At 34.4% G+C, this 15,262-nt stretch overlaps 1 protein-coding gene across 4 annotated transcripts in view; it reads left to right on the plus strand.

Moving 5' to 3' along the window:
• Positions 1-15,262, plus strand: part of LOC138714796 (uncharacterized) — a 1,282,494-nt gene that overhangs the window by 1,022,414 nt on the left and 244,818 nt on the right. For 3 of the 4 annotated variants that reach the window (XM_069846933.1, XM_069846935.1, XM_069846934.1), the window contains one exon: positions 8,949-9,092. The exons of the other annotated variant lie outside the window; for it this stretch is intronic. Coding sequence is in view for 1 of the 3 variants with exons in the window: in XM_069846935.1 (XP_069703036.1) it covers positions 8,949-8,957 (9 nt within the window). In the remaining 2 variants the exon portion in view is untranslated. The remainder of the gene's footprint in view (positions 1-8,948; positions 9,093-15,262) is intronic. 4 annotated transcript variants of the gene reach the window in all.

Raw genomic sequence — 15,262 nt, forward strand, 5'->3', positions numbered from 1 at the left:
ATATTACATATAAAGAACGAACTATTGATGAGTATCATTTCTTTGATTAGCTAGTATTTTGAAGCTAAACATGTGTTGTGAATTCCATAGTTGCTTCATATAGAATTATTTTTTTCGATTTTTAACTATAAAATTATATTTTCTTACGCATTTATCACAATCATTACAAATCACGCCACTCTTGTAAATTCTTTAAGACTGTACATTAGGATTCATAATTAAACTGTAAAGAATCAAGATCCTGAAGTAGCAGAAGACCGTTTCCGAAATTGGTAGAAGTTTGGTGCCTGTAATTGGAGACTCTCACTGCACCAATTATCTACGGCAAAGGATAGGAATAGACATCCAACGTGGAAACGCAGCCAGCATTTTGGGAACCTTTCCAGACTCCAATTCTCTGGATGAGATTTTCTTTATTTGAACTTACAATATACTCTGCAATACCATTGTGAAAAGTATCTTTACTTATTACTGCTAAGTGTGGCATCTGGGTAGTGATTTGGGATGAAAACGCCGATTTTTTTATTTTGTGTTAAAAATTACAAACTTTGCTCTTTCAGGGTCAACCGTAAGTAATGTAATTAATTCTGGTGGATGATACCTTTAGCAAAGAGCAACAAAATAGTGAAATACCATTTTGCTGCGTTTAGAATAGTTTTCCAGAAAAATGTGAATTTTAAAATACATGCATTAATAGATCATGCAACGCTGTGTAATCAACAGGGAGTTTATATAAGTCTCTGTTGCTCTGATCAACCCTGTCACCTGGCATAAGTTGAAGGTCATTGTCACGTACATTGTTTTTAAACTCTTAAGAAAAAATACAGATGATATACCGTTTAATTTTTGTGTTTTAACTGTGTTAGAGAACGGAGAATGAACACTGCTTGATTTCACGTTAAACAGAATCTTGGAAAATTTACAATAATAAAGTTTAAAACCTAATTTTAAATAAATATTCTGAGAACACAGTCAATAAGATACGCTTATTTCAAAATAAATTTAAAAGATTAAGAAGTACTTCTACACTGCCATTTCAATTAAATATTATAAAAAATAAAAAGAATAATGATGCTTAGTTAGCGTTATAAAAAAAAAGATATTAAAACATTTAAAATTCTACAGGAAAAATAAAAATATAATATGCTACTTTACATTAACGAACAAAATTAAAAAATAATATTATTAAACTCTTTCGATGTAATATTAATTAAATTTTCTGTGAACACAGGTAATATGAAAAGCTTATTTTTATGTTACACAAATCAACTTAAGGGGAGAGGATGGTATTTTTTTGGTGAAAAATGAGTGAATTTTAAAAAATCCTTAAAATACTCTGTGATATGTTTGGAATGCATAGCATAACATATTGTGGGTATTTGTGCCCTTATCAGATGTTGAGTCGCCATTTTTAAACTTCCTGCGTTATGGATTTTTAAATCATTCGCCCACTTTTATTGTTGTTTTCGGTAAATTAAATTTTCAAAAAAAAATTTTTTCTTCTTTAAAATACCCTTTGATATATGTGGAATGCATTGCATAACATTTTGTGGGTATTTGTGCCCTTATCGGATGTTGAGACGTCATTTTTAAACTTCCTGCGCTATGGATTTTTAAATCACACGCCCACTTTTATCGGTTTCCAGTAACTTCATTTTTTTTTTTTGCTACATTGCCAGACAAAAATGGATATAATTTCTGAACTATTAAATATACATGCATGAAATTTAGAACACGCATTCTTTAGACTATTAGGAAAGTTTTGTCTATAACAGAATTTTGTTAATTGATTTTATTTTAAAAATACGTCCGTTTGTTTGCAAGAAAGGAAATCAGAAAATTGTTATTAAATTTTAATTGTTTACTTTACAAACGTAGGGACTAATATCAAAATTCTGTTATAGACAGTTTGTAGAACATGCTTTCGCAAATACATTGCAAAACACTGTTTGAAATTATCTTTAAAAATGGTTTAGATATATCGGTTTTAGTACAATCCTGCATTGGGTATATTTTTTCAAATTTGGACCCCCAAATAATTTTTTTCAAAATATTTTTATTTGGTTAAGTTGCCACAGCTATGAGCTCTCTACATACAAAAAATTAATATTTTACACCAAATAGGAAAAAAGTTTTAAAAAATACCATTCTCTCCCCTTAATTATTATTAAAAGAAAACTCCATTTGTCGTACTGCAAGCATTTTCTTCAGGCAATTAGGAACAGTTTCCTCTGATTTTCATTTTAAAGAGGTAACCGGTAAACTTACTTGCAAGAAATCAAATTTTGCGAGACGTCTATTAAATCAATCGTGTGAGTTATATTTACATTTCTCGTTTTCTCAATCGTCGTCTCGGACACGCCAGCTGTTCAGGTACTTGGCCTACGACAACGTATATCTGTCTCTCTGCATAATAACCTTTACATCGTTGTCAGACTGCACTACGCTTTAAAATTCCCTTGCAGAACGAAAACTTACATTTGCTCAGATAAAAGTTCTGCATATTTAAAGGACAAAACTAAAATTATTTCAATCATTTATTAACATAATAAACTGCTGCCTTAAACTGATAGATAATACTGGGAATTAGTTCAGTACTTTCCACAAAAAGCACTGTGAAATGATTCATATAAAATAATTTTTTCTTGAAAAGTAAGCAAAAAAAAAAGAAAATTGTATTAAACTTTTTTGTTTGAATTATCTCAAAGAATAACCCATTGAAATTAATGACATTACTTACGGTTCACTCTATATATTTTGAGGGTATCCCTGGGGTTACGCGGGGTTGTCTCAAGGGGTACGCAAAAATGCGTATATAAAATAAAACCACCTGCCCTTCAATAAGGGTGACTACAAGGATCCAAGAAACAAATACATATATAAAGGTTTACAATGAAACATGAACATACATACAGTAAATTTCTAAAGAAAATTAAAGTTAATCACATTACTTAAAATAGAGATTAAACTGCAAAATTTGAATTGAGCCCTTTAGAATTTATCAAAGGACTTTCTCAACATTGTAAAATGTGAATCCCTTTGATTTTAAAAGGTTATAGGTGTATTTGGAGATGGTACCACAGTCTGGCATATACAGTCGCGAAGCTGAATACGTAGTAAATATGCAAACATTAGATAGTTGCTCACCACTAGGATCGCAAATATCGCCTCATTACAGGCAATGCAAAATAGTACCGTCACAGTCTATTGTTTCTAGCACCCTCAAAACTCAAGCTTCGTGACTGTATATAGTAGACTGTGATGGTACCACGAAGTCCAAAAAGAAGTACGTTCTGACCAACGATTAGCCATGATGTTATACTGCTTGCTAAAATAAGGAATGCAAGGTTCATAGATGATTCTCTTTTCATCATCAGTAAGTTTTGGCTATTGTGCATCTCTTTTAAACCTAATAGTCGGGTCTAGTATTGTGCCTGTGTTCTTTCTATCAATGACAACAATATCTGCTCGTCTTGTTGAATCACCTTCCGAGATACAATGCACTTCTTCATGACTTCCAATCCTTGTTATCTTAGAATGTCAGCAAGCATTGTCCTTACCCTGTGATGGCGGTTGTTCCGCCGTAACTCAGTCTTTCGGCAGAAACCCAGCACATGTCCTAGTGTTTCATCTTGTCACAGCCTGGGTGGCGGCAACGAGTTGTGTTATTATACTTGTTAATTATTGCATTGTATTATAGCTTTTGTAATATCAACTCTTGTTTTTCCTTGCTTGAATACAATTTTACGTAAATCATTACTTTTATTATTGCATCAATAACTACTGTAGGTATAATAATAATAATAATAATAATAATAATAATAATAATAATAATAATAATAATAATAATTTATTTTTAGTACAACATCAATGAGGCCTTTTGTTAGTTCCTATATAATTGCAATGAAGTTTGGGAGTACAAATTTATTGTGGGGATACGATAGGAAAATATATTTAATACCACTGGATTAGATTTATGTTTTATTTGATTTCTGTGGTAGTAAGTTAGTAAATTATATTTATAAATTTCTTTAATAGTTAATACTTTAAAATCTATATCAATTAAATTTGTGGGATAATCCATATTTTTGGTTAGACAATTTTTTATTAATTTTCTGTGCAATAAAATTAATGGATTAAGTACAGATGATGCTACTCCACCCCATTTTCTTATACCATATTGTATTAATGATTGTACTAAAGCTAAAAATATTATTCTTAAGGCCTCCTTAGTGATAAAATTTCGAAGCATTACGGATTTATAAATTGTCTTTCTTATACTTGTACACATAAAATCAATTTGTTTATCCAAACGTAAATGCTGATCTATAATAATCCCTAAATATTTGACTTGTGTGGAAGATGTTATATGTGAACAATTACAATAATTATTTGTTAATTCATTACATGAAATATTATGTACATTACTAAATGATAATTATTCATAGGTGGAGGTAAACCTTTCGTTGTTAAAGAAAATGGAATATATATATATATATATATATATATATATATATATATATATATATATATATATATACTTAAGGACAGGAGATTAGAGTCAAGTCAATTTTTTACTGCGTTAATTCCATTGCTAGCATATAAATAAGTGTTATCCCAATTTTCCCCATTAAATATTAATACAGTATCATCTGCAAAATGTTATGTTTTATTTAACGACGCTCGCAACTGCAGAGGTTATATCAGCGTCGCCGGATGTGCCGGAATTTTGTCCCACAGGAGTTCTTTTACATGCCAGTAAATCTACTGACATGAGCCTGTCACATTTAAGCACACTTAAATGCCATCGACCTGGCCCGGGATCGAACCCGCAACCTTGGGCATAGAAGGCCAGCGCTATACCAACTTGCCAACCAGGGCGACTCATATGCAAAAGAAAATATATTACGACCATATTTCTTTAGATCAATTTTCACTAAATTATTAATATATATTATAAATAAGATTGGTCCTAATACTGTACCTTGTGGAATTCCAATATCAATCAATTTATAATTGCTATTAAAATTGTCAATTTTGACTTTTTGATATCTATTTCCTAAATATGAACAAAAAAAGTTTGAGTACAACTACTCTAATACCAATGTTTTCTAATTTTGAAAGAATAATATCATGGTTAATTGTATCAAATGCTTTTTTGAAATCAAGAAATATTTCTAAACATTTATTTCTATTTACTAACCTTTATTTACTAACATTTTTTTAATTCACCTTTATATTAGTTTAGCAAGAGATGACAACAGAGAAATAGGTCTATCATTATTTAAATTAGTCCGATCTTCTGAGTTATATTATACTTTTTTCACAAAGGGTACAGCAGTTTTGGATCAAAAGTATGCAAGAATACCTCAAGCTTGCAAAATACGTAATTCCTAAATTGTTAAATATTTAAACCTCGTATTTATGCAAAATATGTTTCTCGTCTATGATCATCATCGAAACAAAAGTGAGAAATTTCCTTGAACTTTAAAATTATATCACTGTATGTATGGAATACTGAGTCCAGATTTGAGAAGATACTTTCTGAAAAACAGGCACATTAATAACATTAAATATTTTTTACTTTATGACTATTGAAACATTTGTTATTCTTATGTTCAATGTTTATGTTTGTTTCTAAATACAAAATAAATGTTAATAAACTTTTTGACTTATTTTGTGAATCATCTCTCGACCCCTCTCTAGTCCACACCTGTGGAGTAACGGTCAGCGCGTCTGGCCGCGAAACCAGGTGGCCCGGGTTCGAATCCCGGTCGGGGCAAGTTACCTGGTTGAGGTTTTTTCCGGGGTTTTGCCTCAAATGCTGGGTAATTTTCGGTGCTGGACCCCGGATTCATTTCACCGGCATTATCACCTTAATTTCATTCAGACGCTAAATAACCTGAGATGTTGATACAGCGTCGAAAAATAACCCAAAAAATAAAAAATAAATCCCGACCCCTCTCAACCCATTACATGACCCCCATGAGGGTCGCGACCCACACTTTGGACCCATTATTCTGAATGATTAGAATTTTTTTACCATTTCAAAGTTAAAATTTCCAGTTTTTAGTTTTCCATTTAGTACTATGTACTGGTGAGTAGACATTATTATTATTATTATTATTATTATTATTATTATTATTATTATTATTATTATTATTATTATTATTATTATTATTATTAAAGATTATGGTTTATTTAACGGATCTCGCAACTGCAGAGGTTATATCAGCGTCGCCGGTGTGCCAGAATTTTGTCCCGCAGGAGTTCTTTTACATCCCAGTAAATCTACTGACATGAGCGTGTCGCATTTAAACACACTTAAATGTCATCGACCTCGGCCGGGATCGAACCCGCAACCTCGAGCATAGAAGGCCAGCGCTATACTAACTACGCTACCGAGGGCAACTATTATTATCATTGTTATTATTATTATTATTATTATTATTATTATTATTATTATTATTATCTTCTTCTTCATCTTCATGGTAGGCCATCGGCCCCTTCCGCTCTCAGAATTCCTCTTCCCATCGTCTTCTAGGACGTCCCACATCTCTGTGACCTTGTGGCTGGTATAATAATGCTTGTTTAGTTAGGTTAGAAGGATCCATTCTTAAAATATGCTCATGCCATTTTTGTTTGTAACTTTGAATTTTTTCATTTAAATTAAAAATTTTGAGTTCTTGTCTTATTGTTTCACTAGGAATATGGTCTTTTAGAGTACATCCTGCAACGTATCTGAGGAACTTCATCTCTGACGTTTCTAATAATCTTCTGTCTGATCTATTCATGGCCCAATTTTCTGATCCATATGTCACGATAGGAACTGCCATTACTTTATAAAACTTTAGTTTTGTATCTTTTGTTGTTTTTTTTGTAATGTTCTTTTAATCGTCCCACACATGCGTCGAAATTTGTAATTTTTTTCTTTTATATCGTTTTCCCAATTATAAGATATGTGACATCCTAAATATTTAAAACTCTGTACTTGTTCGATAATTTCATCGTTTAAAACTATTTTAGATCGAACTGCATATTATTATTATTATTATTATTATTATTATTATTATTATTATTATTATTATTATTATTATTATTATTATCATTATCATAATTAAAGAGATTAAAGATTATGGTTTATTTAACGGATCACGCAACTGCAGAGGTTACTTCAGCGTCTCCGGTGTACCAGAATTTTGTCCCGTAGGAGTTCTTTTACATGCCAGTAAATCTACTGACATGAGCCCGTCGCATTTAAACACACTTAAATGCCATCGACCTCGGCCGGGATCGAACCCGCAACCTCGAGCATAGAAGGCCAGCGCTATACCAACAACGCTACCGAGGGCGACTATTATTATTATTATTATTATTATTATTATTATTATTATTATTATTATTATTATTATTAAAGATTATGGTTTATTTAACGGATCTCGCAACTGCAGAGGTTATATCAGCGTCGCCGGTGTGCCAGAATTTTGTTCCGCAGGACTTCTTTTACATCCCAGTAAATCTACTGACATGAGCGTGTCGCATTTAAACACACTTAAATGCCATCGACCTCGGCCGAGATCGCACCCGCAACCTCGAGCATAGAAAGCCAGCGCTATACCAATTACAGTACCGAGGGCGACTAATTATTCTTTTTATTATTATTATTATTATTAAAGAGATTAAAGATTATGGTTTATTTAACGACGCTTGCAACTGCCGAGGTTATATCAGCGTCGCTGGTGTGCCAGAATTTTGTTCCACAGATTTATCTTTTGAAGAGGTGGAGATGTTCAAATATCTTGGAGCAACAGTAACAAATATAAATGATACTCGGGAGGAAATTAAACACAGAATAAATATGGGAAATGCCTGTTATTATTCGGTTGAGAAACTTTTATCATCCAGTCTGCTGTCAAACAATCTGAAAGTTAGAATTTATAAAACAGTTATATAACCGGTTGTTCTGTATGGTTGTGAAACTTGGACTCTCACTTTGAGAGGGGAACATAGGTTAAGGGTGTTTGAGAATAAGTTGCTTAGGAAAATATTTGGGGCTAAGAGGGATGAAGTTACAGGAGAATGGAGAAAGTTACACAACACAGAACTGCACGCATTGTATTCTTAACCTGACATAATTAGGAACATTAAATCCAGACGTTTGAGGTGGGCAGGGCATGTAGCACGTATGGGCGAATCCAGAAATGCATATAGAGTGTTAGTTGGGAGGCCGGAGGGAAAAAGATCTTTAGGGAGGCCGAGACGTAGATGGGAAGATAATATTAAAATGGATTTAAGGGAGGTGGGATATGATGATAGAGAATGGATTAATTTTGCTCAGGATAGGGACCAATGGCGGGCTTATGTGAGGGCGGCAATGAACCTCCGGATTCCTTAAAAGCCAGTAAGTAAGTAGGAGTTCTTTTACATGCCAGTAAATCTACTGATATGAGCGTGTCGCATTTAAACACACTTAAATGCCATCGACCTCGGCCGGGATCGAACCCGCAACCTCGAGCATAGAAGGCTAGCGCTATACAAATTACGCTACCGAGGGCGACTATTAATATTATTATTAGTATTATTATTATTATTATTATTATTATTATTATTATTATTATTATTATTATTATTTTGTAAAATTAGTCTCTCATGTCACTTGTCATCTCTGTGTGGTTGGCTGTACACAATATGATTCCGATAATTGTAAACTCAATATACCACGAGAAAGTAACATTCATGTTCCAGACATTTCGCAACACGCAGAACCTCCCTGCCGTATTGTCCGCCCTTAAAACCGCCGTGTCACTATCTGCACAAGTTTTGGTCACTTACTAACAAAAATCGCTTGAAACTTTCCAATGCCGAGGCACTGATAATGCCAAGTGACATTAAATTAAATGGGAAAGTCGCTTTGTTTTGAGGCGTTGTGTGTGTTGCATGTGTTCCAGGAGCTGTGACGTTAACGGGAAATTAGACGGGGCCCAGGCGCATTGAATTGTGGGACACGACGGAGTTTCCTCCGGTCACTGCTGCCTGTATCATCTCTTCCGCTTGTCTCCTCGTCTTCTCTTCTGATCCCGGCACAGCGTAAGGTACAGTTTTCTGATCAGTTAACAGGGATGCCTCTTATCTCGCTGAAGGGTTGCAGACAGGGTGCTACAGTTTTAAAGCCCTGCTCTCGTTCATTATTTCTTCTCTAGTGGTTTGCCGTTCGTAACGGTGCGAGTTTTGAGTTACAGTGCAAAACGCTTGACGGAAAACACTACGAGATTTCTAGCTCCTAACCTATCACTTTTGAAAGGTGTTGATTTTTGTCTTTCGTTGATTGTTAACTCATTCTTTTCTTTATCTGTTCACTCATTAATAATTCATTCATTCATTCGTCCACACCTGTGCAGTGACGGTTAGCGGATCTAGCCGCGAAACCAGATGGCCCGGGTTCGATTCCCGGTCGGGACAAGTTATCTGGTTAAGGTTTTTCCGTGGTTTTCCCTCAACCCAATATGAGCAAATGCTGGGTAACTTTCGGTGTTGGACCCCGGACGCATTTCACCGGCATTATCACCTTCATCTCATCCAGATGCTAAATAACCTAAGATGTGATAAAGCGTAGTAAAATAACCTACTAAAATAATTCATTCATTCATTCATTCATTCATTCATTCATTCATTCATACATCCATCAATTCATCCATACACTTATTCATCCAATAATTCACTTGCACTGTATTGTTTTCATCAATCGTTCTCAAAATCTCCTTCGTAATTTAATCTGCATTATTTCACTTTCCTACTTCCTTTTTGTCACTATCTTCCGCTTTACATACGCCGATGAGGGCAGATAAAAAAGTTATTTTTTTTTCTTTCACAATGTTCAGAAGTCAGTATAAGTGCTTATACAAATTTTGGCCACTCGACCGCAATTACGAAGGCCGTAAAAAAATAAGTTCGCCAGGGGTCGTTTAACAGAAAGAAAACACAATTTGAATGGAAAAATTATTGGAACAGACACAGCAATTGTTGAGTTGTTTTTCAACATATTCCCCACCGGAATTGAGATATTTGTCATGGTTCCGATCCCAGACGGCTGACTTCTACGACACAAGGATACAAAAAAAAGAACCTATGGTGTTTTCTTTCTTTGTCTCTTTTTCTTCTTGTCCCTCATTTTCTTTCTGCCTATCTCATTTTCTTCCAGTTTCTATCTTTTTTACTTCCTGTTTCTAACTTTATTCCTGTCTCTTTTTTCTTCCTTCACATTTCTTCCTTTCCTGGCTGCCTGTATTTATTTCTGCCTCTACATTTTTCTTACTCCTTGTATTTTTGTCTTCCTATTTTCCGTGTTTTTGCTTATGTAATTGTTCTCTTGTTATCTCCTCATTTTTCTTTCCGGTTATATACTTCCTTTCTTTCTCTCTATCCTCGTGTTCCTCTTTTTGTCTCATTTTGTTGGTTTCTGTCTTTATTATGTTGTTTTTTGTTGATATCTTCATTCCTCTGTCACTGTTTGAGTTCTTTTTCTGTCTTCATTCCTCTGCTTTTACCCAATTTCCTTATTTCCTAATTGTTACACTTTTTGCTCTGTAGTCCATATGGGTTAGGTTTATTCTGTTCAGCATGGGAATTACACTTACAAAATATAAACGCATGTAAGATATTGCTTAAATCCAATAATTCCTTCCTACATGCTACAAGGAAATTATCCCAAGAAATTACATCCAGTCTCACAGCACTCAATATCGCCGAATCAGCAAATATTTTGGACAAGTACGGCACTGTAGATACGCGAAAGGTACGGCAAGTATTAAGAGAAAAAGCGTTTGAGAACTGGAGCCAGAAAAAACATAAAGGCAAAGGCGTGCTCTTATACCAACAATATACCCCGGCCGATAAGTGGATCCGGAATCACAAGGGTCTTTCCTGCAGTGAGTGGAGGGAAGCAATCAAGATGAATGCGAACGTGTCAGCTGTGCGTAGTGTACCTGGCAGGTCTTCGGGCAGTAACCTCTGTCGACGTTGCGACAGGGAGGTTGAAACCCTTGCCCATGTCCTGGGGGCCTGTCCACACGGTGAACTTCTACGAAATACGCGGCATCATACAGTAAGATCTATAATAGCAACTGCCTTAAGGAACAAAGGTTATTCAGTATATGAAGAAGTACACGGCATATCCAGTGAGGGCAGTAATCGAAGAATTGACATCATTGCATTTAAACCTCCCTCTCTTGAAGGTTACATCATACACCCTACTGTGAGATTCGAATCGCACGAACACCAGCCAGAAGAAGTACACGAGGAAAAAAGGAATATATATGAACCTTCCATCAGTTTTTATAAGGACAAATCATCATCATCATCATCATCCTTCACGAATTAGGCCTCTGTAGACCTGTTTCGGCCCCATCTAGCAGTCTTCTTAACGGTCTTCCTGGTCGACGATGTCCTCTAGGTTTATATTGCATCATAATTTTTGGGATTCTTGAATTTTCCATTCTTCTTACATGATCTAGCCAATTGAATTTGTATCTGGACAAATACCATCTGGAATCCATCGTCATTACGGGACTAATGATAGGAGTCCGTGGGACCATACCCCGGTTCCTAGTCAACTTCTGTAAATCTTTTGGCCTGCATAAAAATATTTTAAGAGATCTAACAATTGCAGCACTCAAAGGCTCAATAGCTATTTTCAGGCATCATACATATGGACCATGACTAATTCGCATCTCCTTGACGTTACTTCGTTTAACATCATGTGTTTCAATATAATTCAAATTCTTTCCTTTTCACTCTAACAACAATTTATCACTAAGCCTCAAGGCTTTTACTCTATTGTATCATGGTACTCTTTGTCGACGGCAACCTGTAGTGGTTACAGGAAGAAATTAAATTAAATTAATACCCTCCTCCTATTAATGAATCCCTTTTTTCAGTTAAAAAAATTAGCCTACTCTTATCACCGATGGTTAATATTACTCTCGTAGAGTAGATGCCACGTGCTGGATCTCGTTTGACGTTCAGTCACACGACAGCAAGCTGTAAGCCAAGAAATTGAATCTACTTCCTTACTACTTCAGATTATAAATACATAAAACTGAACCACACCAAATCTCACTCGTTTAGAGACGTATAGTATCACAGCGCACTTCTGCTTTGTGTCGTAAATATTGTCTTGTACTTTAGAGTTTTGTCGTTGTAGAAAATTACGTCTTGAATTCTAAGCACTTTCCTATTTGTCCGAAAACAACTTCATAAAATTTTGTTCGTCTTTACAATAAGGGGACTGGGTAGTGATGCCTGTGCCATTAAAAATTTCAGTACAAAAGTTTAGTTCAATATTTCTAGGCTTTTAATGCTCACATTGGAATAAAACTTCCCATGGTTATACAATCAATCATTCTGAATTCAGTGGTATAAAAGACAACTAATTAGTTTGGTATCCAAGTGTAAAAGAAAGACTCTAACTGATAACCTGTTTTCCCACTTTGCTAAGTGTACCTCATTCTTCAGGTGCAAATTACTTGCTAAAATCTTCACTCACACACCTTGTATTTTTTTAAGTTATCTAATAATGTATATTGTAAATTTCAAACCTAAATTTAGTTAAATATTTCACCCCTAGTGAAACGGAAAAACTATTAAACTTCCTTCAACAAGTTTTGCAAAATTTTCAATGCATATATATTTTTTTCTCGTGTTATGTATAGTGATATTCTTAAACCCCTAGCTCTACTATGTAGAACACAAGCTGCAGAAAACACTGTAAAAATTTCATGTAAATTTATTCAGTAGTTTCAGAGAAAAGTGCACTTAAGTATGAAAAATGTCAACTTATGGAAAACTGAATTTAAAAAAGGACGTATGAATTACGTGCATCGCCAAATTTAGAGAGGCCATTTAAAGGGCTTATCTGCAGAAATACTTACTTACTTACTTATGGCTTTTAAGGAACCCGGAAGTTCATTGCCGCCATCACATAAGCCCGCCATTGGTCCCAATCCTGAGCAAGATTAATCCAGTCCCTACCATCATATCCCACTTCCCTCAAATCCATTCTAATATTATCCTCTCACCTACGTCTCGGCCTCCCAAAAAGTTTTATTCCCTCCGGCCTCCCAACTAACACTCATATGCATTTCTGGATTCGCCTATACGTGCTACATGCCCTGCCCATCTCAAACGTCTGGATTTAATGTTCCTAATAATGTCAGGTGAAGAATACAATGCGTGCAGTTCTGCGTTGTGTAACTTTCTCCATTCTCCTGTAACATCATCCCTCTTAGCCCCAAATATTTTCCTAAGAACCTTCTTCTCAAAGACCCTTAATCCCTGTTCCTCCCTCAAAGTGAGAGTCCAAGTTTCACATCCATACAGAATAACCGGTAATATAACTGTTTTATAAATTTTTTTCAGATTTTTTGACAGCAGACTAGATGACAAAAGCTTCTCAACCTAATAATAATAATAATAATAATAATAATGATAATACTTACTTACTTACTTACAAATGGCTTTTAAGGAACCCGAAGGTTCATTGCCGCCCTCACATAAGCCCGCCTTCGGTTCCTATCCTATGCAAGATTAATCCAGTCTCTATCATCACACCCCACCTCCCTCAAATCCATTTTAATATTATCCTCCCATCTACGTCTCGGCCTCCCTAAAGGTCTTTTTCCCTCCAGTCTCCCAACTAACACTCTAAATGCATTTCTAGAGTCGCACATACGTGCTACATGCCCTGCCCATCTCAAACGTCTGGATTTTAAGTTCCTAATTATATTAGGTGAAGAATACAATGCGTGCAGTTCTGTGTTGTGTAACTTTCTCCATTCTCCTCTAGCTTCATCCCGCTTAGCCCCAAATATTTTCCTAAGCACCTTATTCTCAAACACCCTTAACCTATGTTCCTCTCTCAGAGTGAGAGTCCAACTTTCACAACCATACAGAAGAACAGGTAATATAACTGTTTTATAAATTCTAACTTTCAGATTTTTGGACAGCAGACTGGATGATAAGAGCTTCTCAACCGAATAATAACACGCATTTCCCGTATTTATTCTGCGTTTAATTTCCTCCCGAGTATCATTTATATTTGTTACTGTTGCTCCAAGGTATTTGAATTTTTCCACCTCTTCGAAAATGGGATAATGATAATAATAATAATAATAATAATAATAATAATAATACTATTATTATTATTATTATTATTATTATTATTATTATTATTATTATTATTCATTTTAGCTGGCAGAGTTAAGGTCGTAAGGCCTTCTCTTCCACTCAACCAGCAAGAAGTATACATATATATGTATCAACTTACTAAGAATTCAACAATTTGATTTAGATAAGAGCTACATGTATACAAGAGTTATTTACGAATTAAACAACAAAATACTATGAACTATTAATTAAACGCTGAAATATAAACTATGTAGCAGAATTAAACTAAAATGCATAGAATGTTAATATATTTCAAATAATGTTAGATAATAGAAAGAGATTATTATGAGACAATTTTGAAAATACAGCACTATCAGGATGATGTCTAAAGGAAGGAGTAACAATGTAGACAGTGATAGTTTAAGTCAGTATGATTAGAGTGAAATGCTAAGAAGGTTATCTTTTAAGCTGTTTTTAAAAGTGTTTATTGTCTTGGAGCCTCTAATACTTTGTTACAGGGAATTCAATTGTCGCGAGGTGGATACTGTAAAAGATGATGAATAACGAGATGTTCTATGAAGAGGTATACTTAACGCGCCACAGATAAGTGATCTGGTATTTACGTCGTGGTTAGAGTATAGATAAGACAAACGAGACGAAAGGTAATTTGGTGTTGAAGTGTGCAGAATTCGAAAGAGCAATGACAAGGAGTGTAAAGTTCTACGTTCTTTAAGAATAATAACAGACATCTCCCATATTTATTCTGCCCCATAATATTTATATTGTTTCAAAGGACAAGTTTTTTTAAATAAAAATTAAAAAATCGGATTTTTGACCCCTAATCACTACCTGATTCCCTTAAAGTGAAGATCTAACCGAAAAGTAACAAAGATCACAAGTATAGCAATAGATATGAAGGGCTATTAGCAAAAAGGGGGAATGTCCATTTTTATTGCTTTTGAGATATTAAGGTTTTAAAGTTTAAATCTTTTGTACCTTTTTATAAAATGAGTTTTTATTTTTGAATTTATTTTCAGCTTATACCTTATCAAATATATATATGTGGAACAGTATATTATAGCCAAACTCACATTTTGTTATG

This window comes from Periplaneta americana, chromosome 15 (assembly GCF_040183065.1).
Source record: "Periplaneta americana isolate PAMFEO1 chromosome 15, P.americana_PAMFEO1_priV1, whole genome shotgun sequence".
Taxonomy (NCBI): domain Eukaryota; kingdom Metazoa; phylum Arthropoda; class Insecta; order Blattodea; family Blattidae; genus Periplaneta; species Periplaneta americana.